This window comes from Lithobates pipiens, unplaced genomic scaffold, assembly GCF_037356315.1.
Source record: "Lithobates pipiens isolate NorthernLeopardFrog02 unplaced genomic scaffold, aLitPip1_a1.2 Scaffold_19, whole genome shotgun sequence".
NCBI classification, from domain to species: domain Eukaryota; kingdom Metazoa; phylum Chordata; class Amphibia; order Anura; family Ranidae; genus Lithobates; species Lithobates pipiens.
Window position 1 is genome coordinate 554,414,332 of NW_027507764.1, and position 22,388 is coordinate 554,436,719.

The 22,388-nt window shown below is 42.8% G+C and overlaps 1 protein-coding gene across 3 annotated transcripts in view; it reads left to right on the forward strand.

The window, feature by feature from the left end:
* FER1L6 (fer-1 like family member 6) overlaps positions 1-22,388 on the forward strand; it is a 276,448-nt gene that overhangs the window by 234,539 nt on the left and 19,521 nt on the right. For all 3 annotated transcript variants that reach the window (XM_077493299.1, XM_077493300.1, XM_077493301.1), the window contains exons 33-40: positions 450-620; positions 2,745-2,899; positions 5,256-5,398; positions 7,026-7,114; positions 8,907-9,005; positions 9,247-9,488; positions 9,955-10,118; positions 16,724-16,824. In XM_077493299.1, coding sequence (XP_077349425.1) covers positions 450-620; positions 2,745-2,899; positions 5,256-5,398; positions 7,026-7,114; positions 8,907-9,005; positions 9,247-9,488; positions 9,955-10,118; positions 16,724-16,824 — 1,164 coding nt within the window. The remainder of the gene's footprint in view (positions 1-449; positions 621-2,744; positions 2,900-5,255; positions 5,399-7,025; positions 7,115-8,906; positions 9,006-9,246; positions 9,489-9,954; positions 10,119-16,723; positions 16,825-22,388) is intronic.

A 22,388-nucleotide genomic window follows, 5' to 3' on the forward strand; every position in this document is an offset into this window, starting at 1 on the left:
CCTGCAGGATGAAAGGGGTAAACAATATTAGGGTGAGTTGGCATAACTACCATGTACCCATCCTGACTACAACTCTTCCTATTGGTTATAAGCCTGTCATACATTTAGCCCAAAAGAGATTTGTGGGGGAAGTGGGAAAGATAAGGCCAAGCTCAACTTCTGGAATTAAATCTGTAATTTGTATATTAGAGCATATTTGTCAGATGCTAAAGATTCTTTAACTATTTAAATGAGCAAAGATCAAAATCATGGCCTGGTAAATACTGGTAAGTATTTCATTTGCAGGGGAGCTTGATTTTAAAGTTTTTTTTTCCCCAGCAACAGAGTCAATTTAACAATTTCTGTATTACAGTATGTTCATTTTGCATTATATTGTGAAAAAGACATGGCAGGAATGAGCACTTTAGCACTCTGCAAAGATAACAAGCTACTTTAATTGTGTCTCTCAGGTCATTTGAAATTCAAGCAACTTTCCCAAAGGAATCTCTGTTAACTATCCTGATCTATGACTACGATCTAATTGGGAGTGACGATCTCATTGGAGAGACAAAAATTGATTTGGAAAATCGCTTCTACAGCCGGCACCGTGCGACCTGTGGCTTACAGAGTCAATATGAAATGTAAGACTTCTGCTCAGTAAAAAATACATGTGTCTGAGGACATTTTTTTATTTGAGTACAGTGGACTCTAGAGTCTAGATACAAAGTTAGGGAAAGTGATAGAGAATTAGCAATTAAACAATGTCAGTACTTGAGTTAAAATACGCACCCGTAGATTAATGCGCTTGAAAAAGAAACAGCAGTGCGTGTCAGGTCAGTAGCTTCTGATGCCAGAAACTTGGTTATCACATTTTTCATTGGAGGACCTGTTGGATTTTGATGCAGTGACTCATTAAAATATTAGTCAGAAAGTTACTTAGTGTTAGGGATTAGCTTTTCGGTTGTTATGTGAGTGTTAGGGATAAAATTTGTTTTAGAGTTTTAAGTGGTTAAGTGTTAAAAGGGGGTTTAGGAGTCAAAAGCCTGTGTTAGGGGTTAAGTGTTAGGTTTAGGTTATATGCTAAGTGCTGAAGGAGCTAGGAGTCAAGGGCTCGATTTAGGGGTTAAGTCAAAGTGTTTCTATAGCTATACATTTTTATTTCATTCTTTGAGGGACACAAGATCAAATCTAAACCTTGAATATGTTTCTTTATGTGTTTTTTTTTTTTTACTTCTTCCAACGTCCTCTATGAACTCCCAAGCTTCTCCTTTCCCCCACTTACTTTTGTTTGGAATGAGCAATGCACAATAGTTGCGGTTATGTGCACTGCTCTTTTCACACTACAAAATCCATAAGCCAGGGTCTCTAGCCCCTGTTCAACTCAGGAGAAAGCAAGAGAGGTTGGCAATTGAATGTACTTTTTTTGACTTAACAGCGCTATACAAGCCCATTCAATGCATACAGTACTTAAAAAAAAATGTGGAAATTGCTAAAGTTTCCTGAATATATGGTGGACGAATTCTGCAAATTCTGACCATTTTTAGGGTAATAAGATTGGATATGTCAAACAAAGGGCTTAGGGAGCTGGCCACTGCCAGGGGAAATATGTACCGATGCAAAAATGTTTTTAAAAAGTACCATTTGGTGTATCGGAAGTTGTCATTCGATAGTGGCATTACCAATACCATCACACAATGACCCTTCCTTCAGGCTCACTGCAGAGGGAGGGTGAACAAGCCTTTTAGATTGCCGAAGAGCAGACAGCTAGAGTTTTGGGCTAACCTTTCATCACCCAAACTCAAAGTCAATATGTCTATTTAAAAATACATTTTTATATCTGTTTTTTGTTCTTTAAAGGGACATAGGAGCCTATATAAACCATGGGTATATATCTCCACCTTAAGGTGATATAGACACAAGGCAAACAATACCGCAAGCCAGCCTATATAACCCTACACATACTAGCTATACTAGTTTAGCTTAGTGTCCTTTAGTGGATGGACATTCTTTTTTCCAGATCTGCTTTTGAGAAGTTTTACCAGGTGGAGATTGGAAGCTGTGTCCCTTAATAGATGACAAAGAAAAGAGGATTATTGCTCTTACCATAAAATCCCTCCCTCACAGACCCCCTAATGTGTTTTTTTTTCATACTGCTTACTACAACTGAAGCCTATCTAGTGTGGGAGGTGCTAAATAGGTCCTAGGGGCTGGCCTACAGTTTTGTTTACCTTTTATCCATTCCACCTGAAGATGGTGCTAAATAACTCATGGTACAGATTGAATCCCGTACCCCCGATAGACTCTGAGAAAAAGCTCTTCTGGTTTTTCCACTCTACTTATGAAATATGTTTTTATTGTCATAGTGTCTGCGTTAAAGATTTCTTCTCCCTTCCTGGTCTGCTCAAGGTTATCACCAAAAAAGGAGCAAAAATCTCTCACATAGAATTAGACACAGGAAGGGAACCCAAAGGTTCTAACTGTCCCCTACTCTGTTTTTTCTAAATAAACACTTTTGTTTGTTTGTTTGTTTTTGCCTATAGTGTTTTTTGAGTTAACACCAAAAAAAAATTAAATTTACCTTTAGGTTAACGTGAAAACATTCCAATTGGCTGATACTGAAAAATGGAAAAAAATAAATCTACTTTTATAGAACTTTATTACATACTATTCTACTTATACATACAGTCATATTTACATTGCATTTATTGACTCAACTTGCATTAAATAAAACATAAAATAAACTGTTCATTTGGTCTTCATTCTAGAGAAGGATACAATGCTTGGAGAGACAGCACCAAGCCCTCAGAAATACTCACCAAACTGTGTAAAGACAACAATTTAGGTGTTCCAGTATTTACTCCGGGCCAGATACAGATTGGAAACAAAGTTTTTAATGGAAAAACTGTGTTTGATCAAGATGGTAAGTAGCAAATATTCTTGACATATTGTACAGTTGTTATGCCCCAATGCTTCTTTAGAAAACCATTGAGATCAGAGATGTCATAGATGTCCAATGGGCCCTTACAAGGTAGTACTCATTTTTATTCATTACAGCCATAACCCACTTTAAGTACACAATGGGGTTTATTTACTAAAGCTTGAAAGTGCAAAATCAGGCTCACTTCTGCATAGAAACCAATGAACTTCTAACCACAGCTTGTTCAATTAAGCTTTGGTAATAAAACCTGGAAACTCATTGGTTTCTATGCAGAAGTGAGCCTGATTTTGCACTTTCAAGCTTTAGTAAATAAACCCCATTGTGTACTTAAAAGTGGGGCATGCCTGTACTCCATTTCTCCATTATTTCTCCATTGAGATCTCCACTGCCCAGATATCTCTCTGCTTGACATACCGCCACAACTACTACATCCAATACTTTCCTTTTTTGACTCTATTACTGCAGAGGAGGTTGGTATCCTTTCTGATGGTATTGGCCAGGTGATGAGCGGTGCCTGGTTTCCTCCTCTTGCCACTCAGGCCAAAGAGTTCAATCTTTGTTTCATCAGACTAGAGAATTGTTTCTTACGGTTTGAGAGTCCTTCAGGTGCCTTGTGGCATGCTCCAGGCGAGCTGTCATGTGACTTTTATTGAGGTGTGGCTTCCGTCTGGCCACTCTACTGTACAGGCCTGATTGGTGGGGTGCTGCACAGATGGTTGTTCTTCTGAAAGGTTCTCATTTCTGCACAGAGAAATGCTGGAGCTCTGCCAGAATGGCCATCGGGTTCTTGGTCACATCCTTAAGGAAGGCCCTTCTCCCCTGAGTTTGGCCGGGCAGCCAGCTCTAGGAAGAGTCCTGGTGGTTCCAAACTTTTTCCATTTACGGATGATTGTGGCCACTGTGCTCATTGGGATCTTCAATGCTGCAGAAATTTCTCTGTACCCTTCCCCAGATTTGTGCCTCGAAACAATGCTGTCTTGGAGGTCTACAGACAATTCCTTGGACTTCATGACTTGGTTTGTGCTCTGACATGCGCTATTACCTGTGGGACCTTAGATAGACAGGTGTGTGCCTTTCCAAATCATGTCCAATCAACTGAATTTACCACAGGTGGACTCCAATCAAGTTGTAGAAACATCTCACGGATGATCAGTGGAAACCGGATTCACTTGAGCTCAATTTTAAGTGTCATGGCAAAGGCTGTGAATAATTATGTACATGTGATTTTTTCATTTTTTATTTTTAATAAATTTGCAAAGAATTAAAACAACCCTCTTTCACATTGTCATTATGGGGTAATGTTTGTAGAATTTTGAGGAAAATAATGAATTTAATCCATTTTGAAATAAAGCTGTAACATAACAAAATGTGGGAAAAGTGAAGCGCTGTGAATACTTTCTGGATGCACTGTATTTATTATTTTTGGGGAAAGTATGGAAGAGAAACATCTACCAGGTCTTTCAATATTTTCTGTGTCTTCTTTGGGGGAGATGTCCCCTCATTTTTTGTGTGGTCAGAGGAATGTAAATGAGCATATTCTCTCCAGCGAATTCACAGACGACAATAAAGCTTTTTTTTTTTTTTTTTTATATATAATATAGTGGGTAAATATTTATAGCAACTCTTTTGTTCTTTCTGTATTGTATTGGATTGGGGGAGATTTTTTTTATCTCCTGCTTGGCCACCAGGGTAAGATTTCAAAGATTTTTTTTTGGTGGGGACACAGACTGTAATAACATTTGCTATCCCTTCCCTGTTGTGTCCAATACTAATAAATAGGTTTTACTGGAGTAAGGCCTCTTTCACACTGACGTCCCGTTCAGGCCCGCCTGTCAGTTTTTCAGGCGGACCTGAACGGGTGCTCCATAGAGCTCTATGGAGCGTCGGATGTCAGCGGTGACATGTCCGCTGACATCCGACCCGCTCCGATCCGAAAAAGTGTAACGGAGGAAAAAGCTATTTTTCCATCCGTCTGCGGATCGGATCGGATGACGACGGGCACTGCGGTCCGTCGTCATCCGATCTCCCATAGGGGAGAGCGGCGCTGTGACAGGTCCGTCCCTGCGCAGTGTGCAGAGACGGAGCTGTCATCTCCCTGCTCAGCGGGGATCGGCGGAGTGATCCCCGCTGAGCAAACGGACATCCACGGGGCGGATCAGAACTGATCCGCCCCGTGTGAAAGGACCCTAACACTCTCAGTAAAAATTAGGGTATGTTTTAAAATAGCCAGGAATGTGTTTGAGCAAGTTCTAGCATGCAGAGGGTTAAGCACATGCTGAGAGGATTTTGAACATAAACTTTTCTTATTTTATAATCCATTTTGCTGCCTTTTTGATAGATGAGCAAGTAGAATCATATGAGCACCTGGCACTGAAGGTTCTTCATTCTTGGCAAGAGATCCCCGGCATTGGATGTAAACTCGTTCCAGAGCACATTGAAACCCGACCTCTGTATCACAGAGATAAGCCAGGAATTGAACAGGTAAGCAGGAAAGACTTTTGAGGTCTAGGCTACCTATATTCTGCACAGCAATACTGCACTCAATATAGACTTAGGATGAGGGGCAGCTGAATTATGAGTCATAGAGGACCTCGTCTAAGAGAAGAATCATTGACTTGGATCTGTGCACCCTTGATAAATATATAAATTGCTTATCTAAAAAATTCAACAAAAAATCATTGACTTTAAAGAAACTCTATCAACCATAAAGCTACTCAAAGTACTTCTGTAGATTGATGGCAGCAGAATCATGTGCTCACCTGCTGCCATGATCCATGGCGGGAGTTCCTCAAAGACTTCTCTTATAGAAACATATTATAGGACCAAAAATATGGGATTACCTAACCACACCTATTTACTCTTGTTGGGCATCCTATTTCAAGGTATGAGCATTAACTCCCCTGGCGGTATTCCCAAGTCTGGGTCGGGGTGGAAGTTTTATACCAAAAGCGGTAACCCCGAGCCAGACTCGGGACTGCATCGCTGAATGCAGGAGGAGGTTTACTTACCTTCTCCCTTGGATCCAGCAATGTCTCCCCACTGTACGAGCGGCTCGTCCTCCGCTCGATTCATCACAGAGCCGATCTCCGTTCCCTGCAAGCGTTGCGACGTTGGGACGGAGATCGGCTCCAAATTCAAAAAGTGAAACACACAGTATACATACAGTATAATGTAATCTTACAGATTACATTGCTGTATGTAATTATTTCACATCCCCTTTGTCCCTAGTGGTCTGCCCAGTGTCCTGCATGCAGTTTTATATTATAAAAACTGTTCTTTATGCCTGGAAACTGGAGATTGTCCATAGCAACCAAAACTGTCCCTTTACATCAAAAATTATTTTATACCAGCTAGAAAACAGCGATAATAAATTGTAATCACTTGCAGAATTGAGCGATAGCGATTTGTGGGGAGATCCGTCATCAAATACTGAAAAGTAATGACAGTGACAGTTCTGCACCTGAGCAAATTTCAGTGTTTTTGATTTGATTACATTATTGAATAATTTTTATTAATGTTATATTATTATTTGGTATAATTATTTATAGTTATTTATTATATTATAATTTATGATTTCATTTTTTTTCAACTTTATCATACCCGGAATGTCTGCTAGACTCTGGTTTGGACAGATTTAACTGAGTAATTTCTAAGAATTAAAGGACTACAATATAAAACGCCAAATTTTCATGCAAAATAATTGTACCGCTTTCAGCACCTAAAATCTGAAATAATCATACCGCCAGGGAGGTTAATAGGACATTGCCATCCTTGCAGCTATGACGGCCTCCATTCTCCTTGGAAGGTTTTACCACATGATTTTCAAGTATGTGTGTGGAAATGTGTGACCATTTAGTTTATGCTTTAGATATACGTTGTACTTTAAAAAGCTGTTCTACTAAAAAATTATGGAAGTCATTATCCGGCCAGGTTAAAACATGATATGTCAATTGTAAGGTATTGTACCTTACAATAGGCTTGCCATTTTGAATTTTCACTGTTATTATGGAGTAAATTTTACATAACTGAGATGCTGTGTCTTACAGAAATTTACAGTGTGGTAATTAAAATTCAAAAGATGTAAATGTGAGCTGTTTTTATCCTCCAGGGTCGGATACAGATGTGGATTGACATGTTTCCAACTGACCTGCCACTTCCTGGTCCTCCGGTGGATATTTCACCTCGTAAGCCCAAAGGGTAACTGCAATTTTTACTAATATCCACTACTGTTCATTTGAACTTTGATGAATCACTATCGCTGTTGATTTTAGGCTAAAGCAATTGTTTTTCAGAGTCAGACCATTGCACAGTATGGATGCTTGTTTTTGTGCAGGGTGTAAGTGAAAAGTTCAGAGATGCTGCCATTCCTATGGGTTTATGGCTGTCTTGCATGTTTGGTGCAGTGGAAGTTCATCCCACCCTCCCTTTAGATCCTCTCCATGTTAAGGATTCCAGCACACACAATTGACCTAAAAGTTTGAAAATGACTTGCTAAGCTATTGCTAGACTTGTCAGGCTTCACAAATTTGTTGCACAATCACAGCAAGTCTGCATTGCATGACTCCAGATCAACTTTCTTTGCAAATATTTTGCAAGTCTGCTGCAATTTCAAGGTTCAGGCATGTTGTGCAATAGTCATCCCACCACAGGGGTCACTGTGGCTTGCCGAGCTCTTGCTGTAGACTCATCACTTCAAATTTGCTTATGCTAGAGACTAGCCACGCAAATTTGCTACAAATTGGAAAGTGTCAACTAGAACTTGTGCTTCAAGTGCTTTGCAAGTGTACAACTTGCCAGTGAAAATGTGCAGCAATTTAACAGACTAATGCCCCGTACACACTGTCGGACTTTCCGATGTAAAATGTGCTGTTGTCGGAGCTGTTGTTGGAAATTCCGACCATGTGTAGGCTCCATTGGACAGTTTCCATTGGAATTTCCGTCTCACAAAATTTTAGATCCGGACCTCAAATTTTCCGCTTGCATAAATTCTGATCGTGTGTACACAATTCCGACACAAAGTTCCACGAATGCTAGGAAACAAGCAGAAGAGCAGCACTGGCTAATGAACTTAATTTTTTTCGGCTCGTCGTACGTGTTGTACGGCACCGCATTCTTGACGTTCGCAATTTCCAACCAACTTTGTGTGGCCGTGTGTATGCAATACAAGTTTAAGCCAACATCCGTCGGAAAAAATCCATGGATTTTGTTGTCGGAATGTCCGATCAATGTCCAATCGTGTGTATGCGGCATTACAGTTCAACACTACTATAAATGCTATCTAAGCCCTTTCATGACCATGGCATTTGCCGAGCACACTTGTGAATAGTGCGGTTTCTCTAAGGATATAAGGAGAGAGCAAAGACTGGAAGGAATATATTTACTTATTTATTTATGGCAGGAAAATGTCTTCCAGTTGTGTTCTGGACAGCAAGAATGGTCAGAATCGGGGAACAAATCTGCCTCTTCCTACTTGAGGAATCTGCTTTGGGTGAATTTATATTTTAAAGTCAACTTGCCCATGAGGGGCACCTTCTCAATAACATACACAACATGACTCCTCAACCCGCTCATTCATACGTTTCTTACATAACCAGTCTAGAGTCATGTTTTTGTTGTTTTTATTTTTGGAGGACTTGCTACACAATCATCAGCCATCAGATCACCTATAGTCAGGGTCAGCAATGACATGAGGAAGCAAAGTCCTGCCTCTACCAAAATTGCTGCCTCCACAAAGAGACATGGTGCCGAGCAAGGCATGCAAGTTAAAGGAAAAATGAACTGCAGGGTGACAACAGGCAATACTAGTGACAAGCTACTTTTCTTTTTGCCATGTTGTTTTCCATCTACAACAAATATATTTATATATATATATATATATATATATATATATATATATATATTTTTTTTTTTTTTTTTTTTAATGTTTTCTTTTTTAATTTTTCTTTCAATGTAAATCCTAACAGTGAACTTCAATCATTTTATTTTGCAGGTATGAATTAAGGATAATAATTTGGAACACAGAGGATGTGATCCTGGAGGATGAGAATATTTTCACTGGGCAAAAATCAAGCGACATCTATGTTAAAGGGTAAGATGGTATATAAAGTGCAGTTAATATACTGTAAATATGGGCTTCAGTAGCATGTAGGTCAACAGAGAGACCTTAAGGCAGTTTCCTCAGATAGGTGAACTGGGTAAGTTAATTCTTTGGTTTCCTCACAATTTCTCTTGTAATTTTCCAGTATATAGATTTTATAGATTTGATGTAAACACAAGATGGACTTTGTGCTATGCTCCCATTTTTAGTAAGGGACTGATATTGATTTCAGATGGTTGAAGGGCCTTGAAGAAGACAGTCAGGAAACAGATGTCCACTATAACTCTCTGACCGGAGAAGGAAACTTCAACTGGCGTTTTGTATACCCCTTTCACTACTTACCAGCAGAGAAACAAGTAGTGGTCAGCAAGAGAGAAAATATTTTCTCACTGGAGAAGACAGAACGTAAAATTCCTGCCGTGCTGGTAATGCAGGTCTGGGACTTTGAGAGACTTTCATCTGATGATTTCCTGGGTATGTATTTCCAGTACATAGTAAAAAAAAAAAAACCCCTGTTCAGGTTTGGTTAGCTTAAATGTTTATAAACTGATATTTTATATATATATATATATATATATGTATATATATATATATATATATATATATATATATATATATATTGCTTGGAAAGGCTTAGAACCTGCCAATAGCTATGTCCCTATTTGGGAAATTTCCTGTCCTGTCTTTTTAATATGTATTAGTCAGCATAAGTATGAGTCTGAGTATGAAATCAGTAAATGTGGCTGCCTCCCATGTATCTGTATTTTTACATACCACATAAAAAACAAGGTCACACATTGATAAGATTACATACTTCAAATGCATCTCTTTGAAATAAGTCTTAAATAATTAATAAGACTAAACATCCCCTTTAAGCAGTATTTTTAAGCAAGTGGACCTTAACTTTTCATGGATTTCTGTTTCCACCCATTCATTGCAGGCTCCATTGAACTTAATCTGAATGGTTTCCATCGAGGAGCCAAGACATCCAAGAGCTGTGACCTCGGCATGGCCACCACCTTGAAGGACGAAAACAAGATCTCCATCTTTCAGCAAAAACGCATTCGGGGTTGGTGGCCATTCGTAAAAACCGGAGAGCTCACGGTAAGCACGGAATCTTGTGGCGGTGCATATAGTCTGCAAAATATCTTATGCACATGATGTAGTTAATATAGTAGTTAATATATAAACATATATAGGCCTTGTACAGAACTTGATATAAATCTGGCCTGGAGCTATTTCAATGTCTATCCATACAGTCCATTGCTTGCTTCCTCAGCAGGTTTCCTTGTGATGATGGCCCCTCTCTGCAATTTTGTAAATGCTTTACGTTTTACAAAGTGAGTTGTTTCCCACAGTGAAAGCAGAATCAGAATTGTTTGTGTGTCACAATGTACAATGGACTGCAATACAAAATAAATACAAAAAAAAGAGAAAGGAAAACACTATAGAACATTAACTTCAATAGTTAAGACATATAGATTAGTCAGTTTCACGATATCCAACCCAACTAAATCTGAATGAAATATGTTCAACCAATCTAGATTCAAACATGGATGAATGGTACTCTTGATCAAAAAATATAGACTTAGCAGTAAATCAAGAGTAAATTAGTCACATGTACTCATATCTTTATATAGAAAAACAATACAAAAGAAAACAGAAAAAAACATATTAAAGCGGTAGTAAACCCGCACATTTTTTTTTTTTTTTTAAAACCTGCAAAGCAAAAGGCATAATGAGCTAGTATGCACCGCATAGTAGCTCATTATGAAATACTTACCTTAGAATGAGGCCCCGACATCTGGCCCGATCCACGCTGAGGGAGCTGACATGCTCCCTCGGCGTTTCTTCCGGGTATCGTGGCTCCGGCGCTGTGAGTGGCAGGAGCCGCGATATCGTCACTCCCGTGCATGCGTGCGGGAGATTTCATTCCGGCCGCCGGCCACTGCCAGATTTTCAGGCCGAGAATCCCCTTGTGCGCATGCGCCGCTGCAGTCAGCGGCGCATACCGAGGGGGATATCTCCTAAACCGTACAGGTTTAGGAGATATTTTTTTTACCTACAGGTAAGCCTTATTATAGGCTTTCCTGTAGGTAAAAGTTTAAAAATCGAGTATACAACCACTTTAATCCATAGTAAGAATTCAAGTAGCATGTTCGTATCTAACAACTAAGCTCCTCAGAAACTAGCCATAGTAGACTTAAGGGAAAGGATGATTATTGAAGTTTCAATCAGCACAGAGAATTAGCGACGTTAGTTTTAGCACACTGCTCTGTATATTGGAATGGTGTCATCAGCGGCTTTATTTCAGAATCAGACAAAGTATACTCCATGAAAATGTACCATCTGGTAAAGAAATGTTTTATAGGGCCAAAGGCCTGTACAGTGATTTCCACTTTTCCTATATACACCAAGGCCTTTAAATCCAGTTTGACCATTGTACTTGATTGAGGTGTGGATGTCATCCAAAATGTAAGTATCACTTTACAGGCTGTAAGCAGACATAGTAGAGACCAGTTAGAGATGATATGTTTATCAGGTGCTGAAGCTGAGTCGAGTTTATCCACATAACCAAATAAGCAAAGCATAGCGGTCTTGGCCATATGTACAGATATCCAAAAATGAAATTCTGAGATTTTTTTCAATAGAATTACTGATATGATATACAGTGCCTTGAAATATTCATACCCCATGACATTTTCCACATTTTGTCATGTTACAACCAAGAACATAAATATATTTTATTGGAATTTTATATGATAGGCCAACACAAAGTGGCACATAAATGTGAAGTGGAAGGAAAATTATAAATGGTTTTCAATATTTTTTACAAATATCTGAAAAGTGTGGCGTGCATTTGTATTCAGCCCCTTTTACTCTGATACCCCTAACTAAAATCTAGTGGAACCAATTGCCTTCAGAAGTCACCTAAATAGTAAATAGAATCCACCTATGTGTACTTTAATCTCAGTATAAACACAGCTGTTCTGTGAAGCCCTCAGCAGTTTGTTAGAGAACCTTAGTTAACAAACAGCATCATGAAGGCCAAGGAACACACCAGACAGGTCTGGGATAAAGTTGTGGAAAATTTTAAAGCAGGGTTAGGTTATAAACAAATATCCCAAGCTTTGAACAGAATCTTCCAAATCTCTAGGTATTACAGGGCATAGAAAGAAGTTAATTTAATCTGGTCCAGGCTTTTAGACAGATCAACAACAGTTACAAAGTTACAACGTACAAAGTACCAAAAGAAGGTTTGTAGCTTAGCTTGCAATGGAGCAGACAGCATAGACTGTGAGCTCCGGCACCACCGATCATTTTGAAGCTTTAACCAGTTCCCGAGCAGCGCACGCCGATGTACGTCGGCAGAATGGCACGGGCAGGCAAATGGGCGTACCTGTACGTCCCTTTAAATTTGCCGCCCTGCCATCGGGAGCACACCACCGCCGGTGCGCTCCCGTGCTGGTCGGGACCCCCGTGAGTCCGGTCGCGGGTCCCGCGGACTCGATCGCCGCGGGCATACCCGTGATCGTCTCACGGGGCGGCTGAATGGAGAAATGCTGTTGTAAACAGAATTTCTCCATTCTGCCTAGCAACTAGTGACGCTGATCTTCACTAAATGAAAGCCCAGCCCCCAACAGTTAGTAACACACCTCTAGGAACACTTAACCCCTACACTGCCACACACTGGTTAACCCCTTCACTGCCAGTGTCATTTACACAGGAATCACTGCATTTATATAGCAGTGATTGCTGTATAAATGACAATGGTCCCAAAAATGTGTCAAAAATGTCTGATGTGTCTGCCATAATGTCGCAGTCACAATAAAAATCGCTGTTTGCCGCCATTACTAGTAAAAAAAAAAATTATTAATAAAAATGCCATAAAACTATCCTCTATTTTGTAAACGCTATAACTTTTGCGCAAACCGATCAATAATCGCTTATTGCGATTTTTTTTTTACCAAAAATATGTAGAAGAATACGTATCGGCCTAAACTGAGGGGAAAAAAAGTTTTTTTGATATATTTTGGGGGGGATATTTATTATAACAAAAAGTTATAATTTTTTTATAATTCAAAATTGTCGCTCTATTTTTGTTTATATCGCAAAAAAATAAAAACCGCAGGGGTGATCAAATACCACCAAAAGAAAGCTCTATTTGTGGGAAAAAAAGGACGTCAATTTTGTTTGGGAGCCACGTCGCATGACCGTGCAATTGTCAGTTAAAGTGACGCAGTGCCGAATCGCAAAAAGTGGTCTGGTCTTTGACCAGCAAAATGGTCCGGTCTGTAAGTGGTTAAACAGTGCAATTTCTACAAACAATGGAAAAATATAGAAACCCCCATTCCTGCAAAAAACCCAGACTCAACTGAGCAAAATTGTGCCTGAAATGTTCAGGACATAAAGAGCTGAGCTGCCAGACAACACAATAAATATGTCTGCTCCCACCACTTCAAATAACTCTGCCAGAGGGACCTCAGGCTCAATGGTGGCTGCAGACATTCAGTTTATTTTCCAGGTTCCCACAAAAGCCAAACTTACTTCAATTGCTGTGGACATCAAATGAGCTCTACACAAGGCTGTTTTGGAGCTCTGCTGTGATCTTCAAGGCCTGGTGTGGAAGCTGGATGAGGTGGAATAAGTGGGTGCTGTTAGAGATGAATAGCTTTGGACACTCTACTATTCGCAGACATGGCATATAAACACCATGTTTGACATGCATGGCCATATTGCGGATCTTCACACCTGAGAAGGATGCTTGAATGTTCAAACTTTCAAGCCAGAGGAATGCCATTATCAGTTTAACAAACACAGATCGCGTTATAACAGATTTATTGTAAAAACCTGCCGGGTCACCCATCAAATCGATTCACACACCCAAAGCACTGGGGGTTATTTACTAAAGGAAAATCCACTTTGCACTGAAAGTGCTCAGAAAGTGCACTTGGAAGTAAAGTCGCTGTAGATCTGAGGGGGACATGCAAGGAAAATAAAAAACAGCATTTTAGCCTGCACATGATTGGATGATAAAATCAGCAGAGCTTCCCCTCATTTCAGATCTACCCCTTAGATTTGGAGCGACTGCACTTCCAAGTGCACTTGCGGTGCAAAGTGTATTTGTCTTTTGTAAATAACCCCCCCGTCTTCTTAGTTTACAGGTGTATAAGCCAAGGGACATTATCTCTTGCCTACAAAGTTTTACTTTCAAAGAGGAAATACTCCAGCTTGGCAGATCATGCAACTCAGTGATATTCGAGGGCTGCCTGATCTAACTTTTTTAAGATTTATGTCCAATAACCTTACAATATAAGTGGGCTCTGTGATCCCTACTAGCTGTACCGAGAACCACATACCAAACAGATGGAGATTTATTTTTTGTCTGTCAGCTTCAGGACGGGATGGCACATATGATCTCTATACTCGTGATAACTTATGCCCCGTACACATGACCGGATTTTCCGTTGGAAAAAACTTGGATGGTTTTTCTAACGGAATTCCGCTCAAGCTTGGCTTACATACACAAGGTCACAAAAGTTCTCTGAACTTTCGACCGTCAAGAACGTGGTGACGTACAACACGACGAGCCAAGAAAATTTCAAAGTTCAATGCTTCAGAGCATGCGTCAAATTGTTTCCGAGCATGAATAGGAATTTTGCACGTCGGAATTGGTACAGGCGATCGGAATTTCCGACCTAAACTTTTTACGACCGAAAAATAGAGAATTTGCTCTTAATCTTATGCTGGTGGGAATTCCGCCAGCAAAAGTCCGATGGAGCGTACACACGGTTGGAATTTCCGACCAAAGGCTCACATCGGACTTGCTAGCGGAATTTCCGATCGTGTGTACGGGGCATTACAGGAATTCTGCACTAACTTGGGTATTCCTTTCCTTTCATGCCCAGAATGATACAGAGACTTATTTCCAGTGCAGCATTCTCACTCTGCCACCAGACTGTGTGCCCAATCTGAGGGAAAACAGGGACAAAAGAATTTTGCTACTAGACAACCTCCTGTCACCTCCCCTGAAATGTCTGCCCCTCAGGGAGATTTGTGGGAAATCTGCAGACTCATCAAAGTATGATCTCAATGCCCCCTAAAGCCTTACAAGTATATTATTATTATTATTATTATATGTTTTTCTCGGGTAGCTACTGTATCTCTTGGCTATATCTTGATTTTGCAAAGGAGAAGGGAAGTGCTCACTTTGGTTACTGCTTAATCTACATCTCAAGGTCCTCTAAACCAAACAAAGTATTCACCCTCCTACCCCTCTTTTGTCCCTGCTTTACTTGAGGAAGGACCCAATATTCGGATCTTCAAACAACTTTCCCAACATTGGTGTGCAACATATTATTTTTGCTAAGCTTTAAACCCAAAGTCTACAAACTCTGGAACTTCTATAGTTGTCAGTCTCTCCCCCACTTTTCACAGACCGCTTTGTTATTGTTCACTCCAAATCCTATTTCTGCAGTTAAATACCCTGTGCCTGCTGATATGCACGGATATTTCTCTGCAAAATCCAAAAGCTCACTTTAACTACAGGAAAGGCAGGAATTTTCCACAACAATTATTCCATATTTAATCTTTTACCCCTAGGAAAGGCACAGACCTAGTTTGAATATACAAATATAAAAAGGCAGTTTATTCACCAGACATTTAGAGGTTGATTTACTAAAGGCAAATACAGTATGCTGTATGCTTTGCAAGAGATGTTGCAATGTGCAAGGGGATTTGCCCTTGAAATCCTGCTGATTCCCATCATCCAGTCATATTTATGTTCCTTGTATACGATTGGGTATTCTTTGCAAAGTGTAACTTCACTGTGTTCACTACACTGTAGGGCTTGCACATTTAACAGCTTATTTGCCTTTAGTAAATCCATCCCTTAGAGACAGAATAACAACAAAAATATCCAGAAAAACGCATTTCAAAAAAGTTATAAAATGATTTGCATTTTAACAAGTGAAATAAGTATTTGAACCCTTCGAAAAACATGACTTAGTACTTGGTGGCAAAACCATTGTTGACAATCACAGAGTTTTGACCATAGTAGCCCCCTAATTGCTGCTGCATGGTACTATGATGAGTCCCACCTTCACAGCCGCTATAAATAGTCTGTAAACCGCCACTGGGTCCAGTGTGACATGTAAAGCTACTGGCTGGAAGGTAAACATCCCCTGTGTCTGAGCCATACAACTGATGGCCTCTCAGGCTGCGTTGTGTCTGATCTTGATAATTTGGGCTGCTTCTATACTTTCTTGGGAGTCTGTGGATGTACCTGGTGGAGCTTACACAAAAAGTTGCTTCTGTGCTAGAAGTCAGATCTGCCCCACCCCATGTATAACATGTTTAGCATCATGTCTCACTATACAGTTTTCTTGAGCAAATCATTTTTGTGAAATTTGTTACCTAATGAACCTGCCAGTAGCAACACTTCCTATTGTGGGCTGACAATGCTAGGTCACTTCTTTTCAATTAACAGCAGCCTTGTCAGCCTGGTGCATGAGTTCCTTAATTTGACCATTGGGTTGACAATCTGATATACTTGGTAGGCAGTCCAATAGCTAACTAAAATATTCCACATGGTAGGGCTGTCAACTGCAGAAGGGCTGCTATTGGTAGGATCTCTAGATAAGAAACATTTAGCTCCAGTAACTGGCCTGCTGTAAATTATACATTATTTCTGTATTTTTTGTATTTAGGGTAAAGTTGAAGCAGAATTCCATCTTGTCACAGAAGAGGAAGCTGAGAAAAACCCTGTGGGTCGTGCCCGGAAAGAACCAGAGCCATTAGAGAAGCCAAAGTAAGTGGCTAACCTTGTCCTACGTATGCACAACTTATATGCCAATTCCATTCAGAATCACTATTTAAGCTTGGCGCGGTTGCTGAAACATTGTATTATAATAACCTGCCTTTGTATTTCTCTCTGGGACTCCAATGGTATGAGATGAGATATCTTCATGAATATTACTTATGAATATAAGTAGCCTGGAGGTCACTGAACACACCAGTATACACTCAAACCTGATATACGAGCTTTGGAGTGGAGGTGGCATTCAAAGAGGTTTTTTATAACTGTAAAGCCGCGTACACACGGGCGGACTGTCTGGCCTACTTAGTCCGCCGAAACACATTTCAGACAGTCCGCTCGTGTGTGGGCTTCAGCGGACTTTTTCAGCATGCAGTCTGGCGGACTAAGTATTTCGGAATGTTGGAAATACTGTCCGCTGGACTCGCATTTCGGCGGACAATCCGCCCGTGTGTGTGCCAGTCCGCCGTACTTTTGAAATGAGCGGACTTTTCTCGCCCGGAGAAAAGTCTGCTCATTTCGAGCGGGTATCCAGGTAGGCGGGGCCCGCGACGGAGACGTCGCGGTACCCGCCGCCTGGTATGGACTTAAAGGGGAACCCCAACGCCGAAAAAAATCGGCGTGGGGGTTCCCCCTAAGTCCACAACAGACCCTTGTCCGAGCACGCTACCCGGCCGGCCAGGAAAGGAGGGCGAGCGAGCGCCCCCCCTCCTGAGCCGTACCAGGCCGCGTGCCCTCAACATGGGGGGGTGCCTTGGGGAAGGGGGGGCCGCGCGGCCCCCCCACCCCAAAGCACCTTGTCCCCATGTTGATGAGGACAAGGGCCTCTTCCCGACAACCCTGGCCGTTGGTTGTCGGGGTCTGCGGGCGGGGGGCTTATCAGAATCCGGGAGCCCCCTTTAATAAGGGGGCCCCCGGATACCGGCCCCCCACCCTATGTGAATGAGTATGGGGTACAATGTACCCCTACCCATTCACCTGTAAAATAAAAGTACCAAAAAAAACACAACACACGAGATAAAATACTTTATTGCACAGCTCCGGGGGTCTTCCGTCTTCGGGGGTCTTCTCGCCGGACTCCTCCGCTATCTTCTTGTAGCTCTTTTGCTAGCGGAGGAGTCCGGCTTTCTTCCTCGCCGCCGGCCTCTTCTCCCGATTTCGGGGGTCTTGTCCCCCTCTTCGGTTCTTCTGCCGGGCCACCGCGCCTTCTTATAGCTCTTTTACAGGCGGTGGCCCGGTCTTCTGTCGCCGCCGTCGCCGCCGCCTTCCGTTCTTCTTCTTCTTCTTCTCCAGGAGATGTTGCCTCGACGCTCTCTCCGGCCGGAATGCCAGGGACGCGCTCCGCTGCCACTTATATAGGGACAATGGGGCGGTGTCACATGGGTTTATGTCACATGGGTTGGTCACATGGTGACCCCGCCCCCTTACGATGTCAAAGTCCCCATGTGACATCAACCCATGTGACCAACCCATGTGACATAAAGCCATGTGACACCGCCCCATTGTCCCTATATAAGTGTCAGCGGAGCGCGTCCCTGGCATTCCGGCCGGAGAGATCGTCGAGGCAACATCTCCTGGAGAAGAAGAAGAAGAACGGAAGGCGGCGGCGACGACAGAAGACCGGGCCACCGCCTGTAAAAGAGCTATAAGAAGGCGCGGTGGCCCGGCAGAAGAACCGAAGAGGGGGACAAGACCCCCGAGGAAGAAAGCCGGACTCCTCCGCTAGCAAAGGAGCTACAAGAAGATAGCGGAGGAGTCCGGCGAGAAGACCCCCGAAGACGGAAGACCCCCGGAGCTGTGCAATAAAATATTTTAACCCTGTGTTGTTTTTTTTTGTACTTTTTTTCACAGGTGAATGGGTAGGGGTACATTGTACCCCATACTCATTCACATAGGGTGGGGGGCCGGTATCCGGGGGCCCCCTTATTAAAGGGGGCTCCCGGATTCCGATAAGCCCCCCGCCCGCAGACCCCGACAACCAACGGCCAGGGTTGTCGGGAAGAGGCCCTTGTCCTCATCAACATAGGGACAAGGTGCTTTGGGGCACGCGGCCTGGTACGGCTCAGGAGGGGGGGCGCTCGCTCGCCCCCCTTTCCTGGCCGGCCGGGTAGCGTGCTCGGACAAGGGTCTGTTGTGGACTGTTGTGGACTTGGGGGGGACCCCCGCGCCGATTTTTTTCGGCGTTGGGGTTCCCCTTTAAGTCTATACCAGGCGGCGGGGTCAGCGACGTCTCCTTCGCGGGCCCCGCCTACCTGGAGACACGCTCGAAATGAGCGGACTTTCCTCCGCGTGTGTGGGCGAGTCCGTTCATTTCAAAAGTAGGGCGGATAGTATGGCGGACTTAGTCCGCCGTATTAGTCCGCTCAAAAAGTGCCGTGTGTGGGCAAGTCCGTTCATTCGAAAGTATGACGGACTGTCCGTCGGATTGTCTGACGGACTAAGTTGGCCAGACAGTCCGCCACGTGTGTACGCGGCTTTATTGTGAAGAGGTAGCCTCCCTAGCTTTTCTGCTATTTTGTACATTGTGGAGGCGGTGGATAGTCCAGCTTATGGTCAAGGACCTCCCCCAATCAACCTAAAAGGTGGCAATACCTCACTCCAAGGGAAGTCACACAGTCATTTTATGCCAGAGGTTTATACTAAACATACTTTTCATGGAAGAGAGAAGGTGGTCAGGACCAGAACATTATACAGAAGAGACAATTCAGCCTTAGCTGATGATCTAGTCTACACTTCTGAACTTGTGGATGAAACAAATTGTATTTGTCCTGCTCATTTTTTTAAATTGGAGATTGTCAGCCATTCAAAGGGTTTGGCTTTTTGTCTCTCCTCCAATATTGATGAATTCAAAGATTTAAACTTCCTTACCAGGAAAATTATTCTGGCTTTCTCAATGTAAGGCATCACTTGGTGACTTGATTGAAGACTGGGGGGCAGATAAGGAAATGAGACTATAAAGCCCTAAAAACTATTTGGGCAAGAAATTTGGGCAGAGGAAAATATGGAATGACAATGATGTGGGCATCTCTATTGACAGACTTTTTAAACCTTCATCAATTTTCCTGACGCCAACATGGCAGCATGCATATGATATAGCTCCGCCCCTATATACACCCGGGCTGCCATGACAACTGTAATAAAGTTAGATTATACATTTTAGCCCCTGTTTAGCTTGTTATTTATCACATGTATGCTGCCATGTTGACGTCAGGAAAACAGAAAATTGTATCAAATACCGGCGTATAACACGCACCTTTCCCCCCTGAAAATCAGGGGAAATCTTGTGTGCGTATAATACGCTGATTCCTGCTGTCTCTGAGTGGAAGGAAGGGGTTGGCTCCACAGGATTACACAGAGCAGTGATCTCCTGTGTACCCGGCACTCAGTCACACACAGGCTGTGTGAGGCTGCATTAATGGCCTGCATTAATTATCAATGTAGAGGCTGCTGATGGGCACTGTACAGGCTGCATTAATTGGCAATGGAGAGGCTGCTACTGGGAAATAGAGAGGTTGCTAATGGGCACTGTGCAGAATGCATTAATTGGCAATGGAGAGGCTGCTAATGGGCAATGGAGAGGCTGCCAATGGGCACTGTGCAGGCTGCATCAATTGGCAATGGAGAGGCTGCTAATGGGTTTTCTTTCTATCCTGCTCGCTGAACACTAGGGATGAGCCGAACACCCCCCTGTTCGGTTCGCACCAGAACCTGCGAACAGACCTAAACTTCGTGTGAACTTTAGAACCCTATTAAAGTCTATGGGACTCGAACGTTCACAATCTAAAGTGCTCATTTTAAAGGGTAATATGCAAGTTACTGTCCTAAAAAGTGTTTGGGGACCCGGGTCCTGCCCCAGGGGACATGGATCAATGCAAAAAAAAGTTTTAAAAACGGCCGTTTTTTCAGGAGCAGTGATTTTAATAATGATTAAAGTGAAACAATAAAAGTGTAATATTCCTTTAAATTTCGTAGCTGGGGGGTATCTATAGTATGCCTGTGAAGGGGCGCATGTTTCTGGTGCTTAGAACTGTCGCTGCACAAAGTGTCATTTGTGCAGGAAAAAAAGTCCTTTAAAATCACTTGCGGCTAAATTGTCGGGTCTCCGTAATACAGAGAACACTCAATGAGTGTTCTCTGTATTAGCCGACAATTCATTCATTCATTGATTAAAAAAAAAAAAAAAAATTCAATTACCAGGCCCTTCAGGTCTGACATGGATATTAAGGGGAACCCCGTGTCAAATTTAAAAAAAAAATTGACGTGGGGGTCCCCCCAAATATCCATACCAGACCCTTCAGGTCTGATATGGATATTAAGGGGAACCCCGCATCAAATTTTTTAAAAAAATTGACGTGGGTGTCCCCCTAAAAATCCATATCAGACCCTTTATCCGAGCACGCAACCTGGCAGGCCGCAGGAAAAGAGGGGGGGATGAGAGAGCGCCCCCCCCTCCCTCCTGAACCGTACCAGGCCACATACCCTCAACATTGGGAGGATGCTTTGGGGGTCTGTGACCCCTCAAAGCACCTTGTCCCCATGTTGATAAGGACAAGGGCCTCATCCTCACAACCCTGGCCGTTGGTTGTGAGGGTCTGCAGGCGGGGGGCTTATCAGAATCTGGAAGCCCCCTTTAACAAGGGGACCCCCAGATCCCGCCCCCCCCCTGTTTGAAATGGTAAGGGGGTACAAAAGTACCACTACCATTTCACAAAGAAAGTGTCAAAATGGTTAAATAAGACAAACACACTTTTGAAAAATTCCTTTATTAAAAATGAAAAAAAAAAAAAAAAGATTCCAGCGGTGCTAATCCACTCTTGCTATCCAGCGACGGATCTCCGGGGTCCAGCGATGGATGATCATATCCAGCGACGGGGGAATCTCTCAGTCCAGCGCTGTCCATACATCCTTCTTCTGTCTCCTCTCCGGAGACACTGCAGAGAGCACAGCGCTGACGTTTCTTATATTGGGAGGGCGGGGCCACCCGTCACCTGACCCCACCCCTCTGACGCTGCAGAGGGAAGCCAGGGGTTCCCTAGTGACGTGTGGGTGACCCCGCCCCCTCTGATGTAACAAAGGTTTCCGTTACATCAGAGGGGGCGGGGTCACCCACACGTCACTGGGGAACCCCTGGCTTCCCTCTCCAGCGTCAGAGGGGCGGGGTTGGGGACGGGTGGCCCCGCCCTCCCAATATAAGAAACGTCAGCGCTGTGCTCTCTGCAGTGTCTCCGGAGAGGAGACAGAAGAAGGATGTATGGACAGCGCTGGACTGAGAGATTCCCCCGTCGCTGGATATGATCATCCATCGCTGGACCCCGGAGATCCGTCGCTGGATAGCAAGAGTGGATTAGCACCGCTGCAATCTTTTTTTTTTTTCATTTTTAATAAAGGAATTTTTCAAAAGTGTGTTTGTCTTATTTAACCATTTTGACACTTTCTTTGTGAAATGGTAGGGGTACTTTTGTACCCCCTTACCATTTCAAACAGGGGGGGGGGGCGGGATCTGGGGGTCCCCTTGTTAAAGGGGGCTTCCAGATTCTGATAAGCCCCCCGCCCGCAGA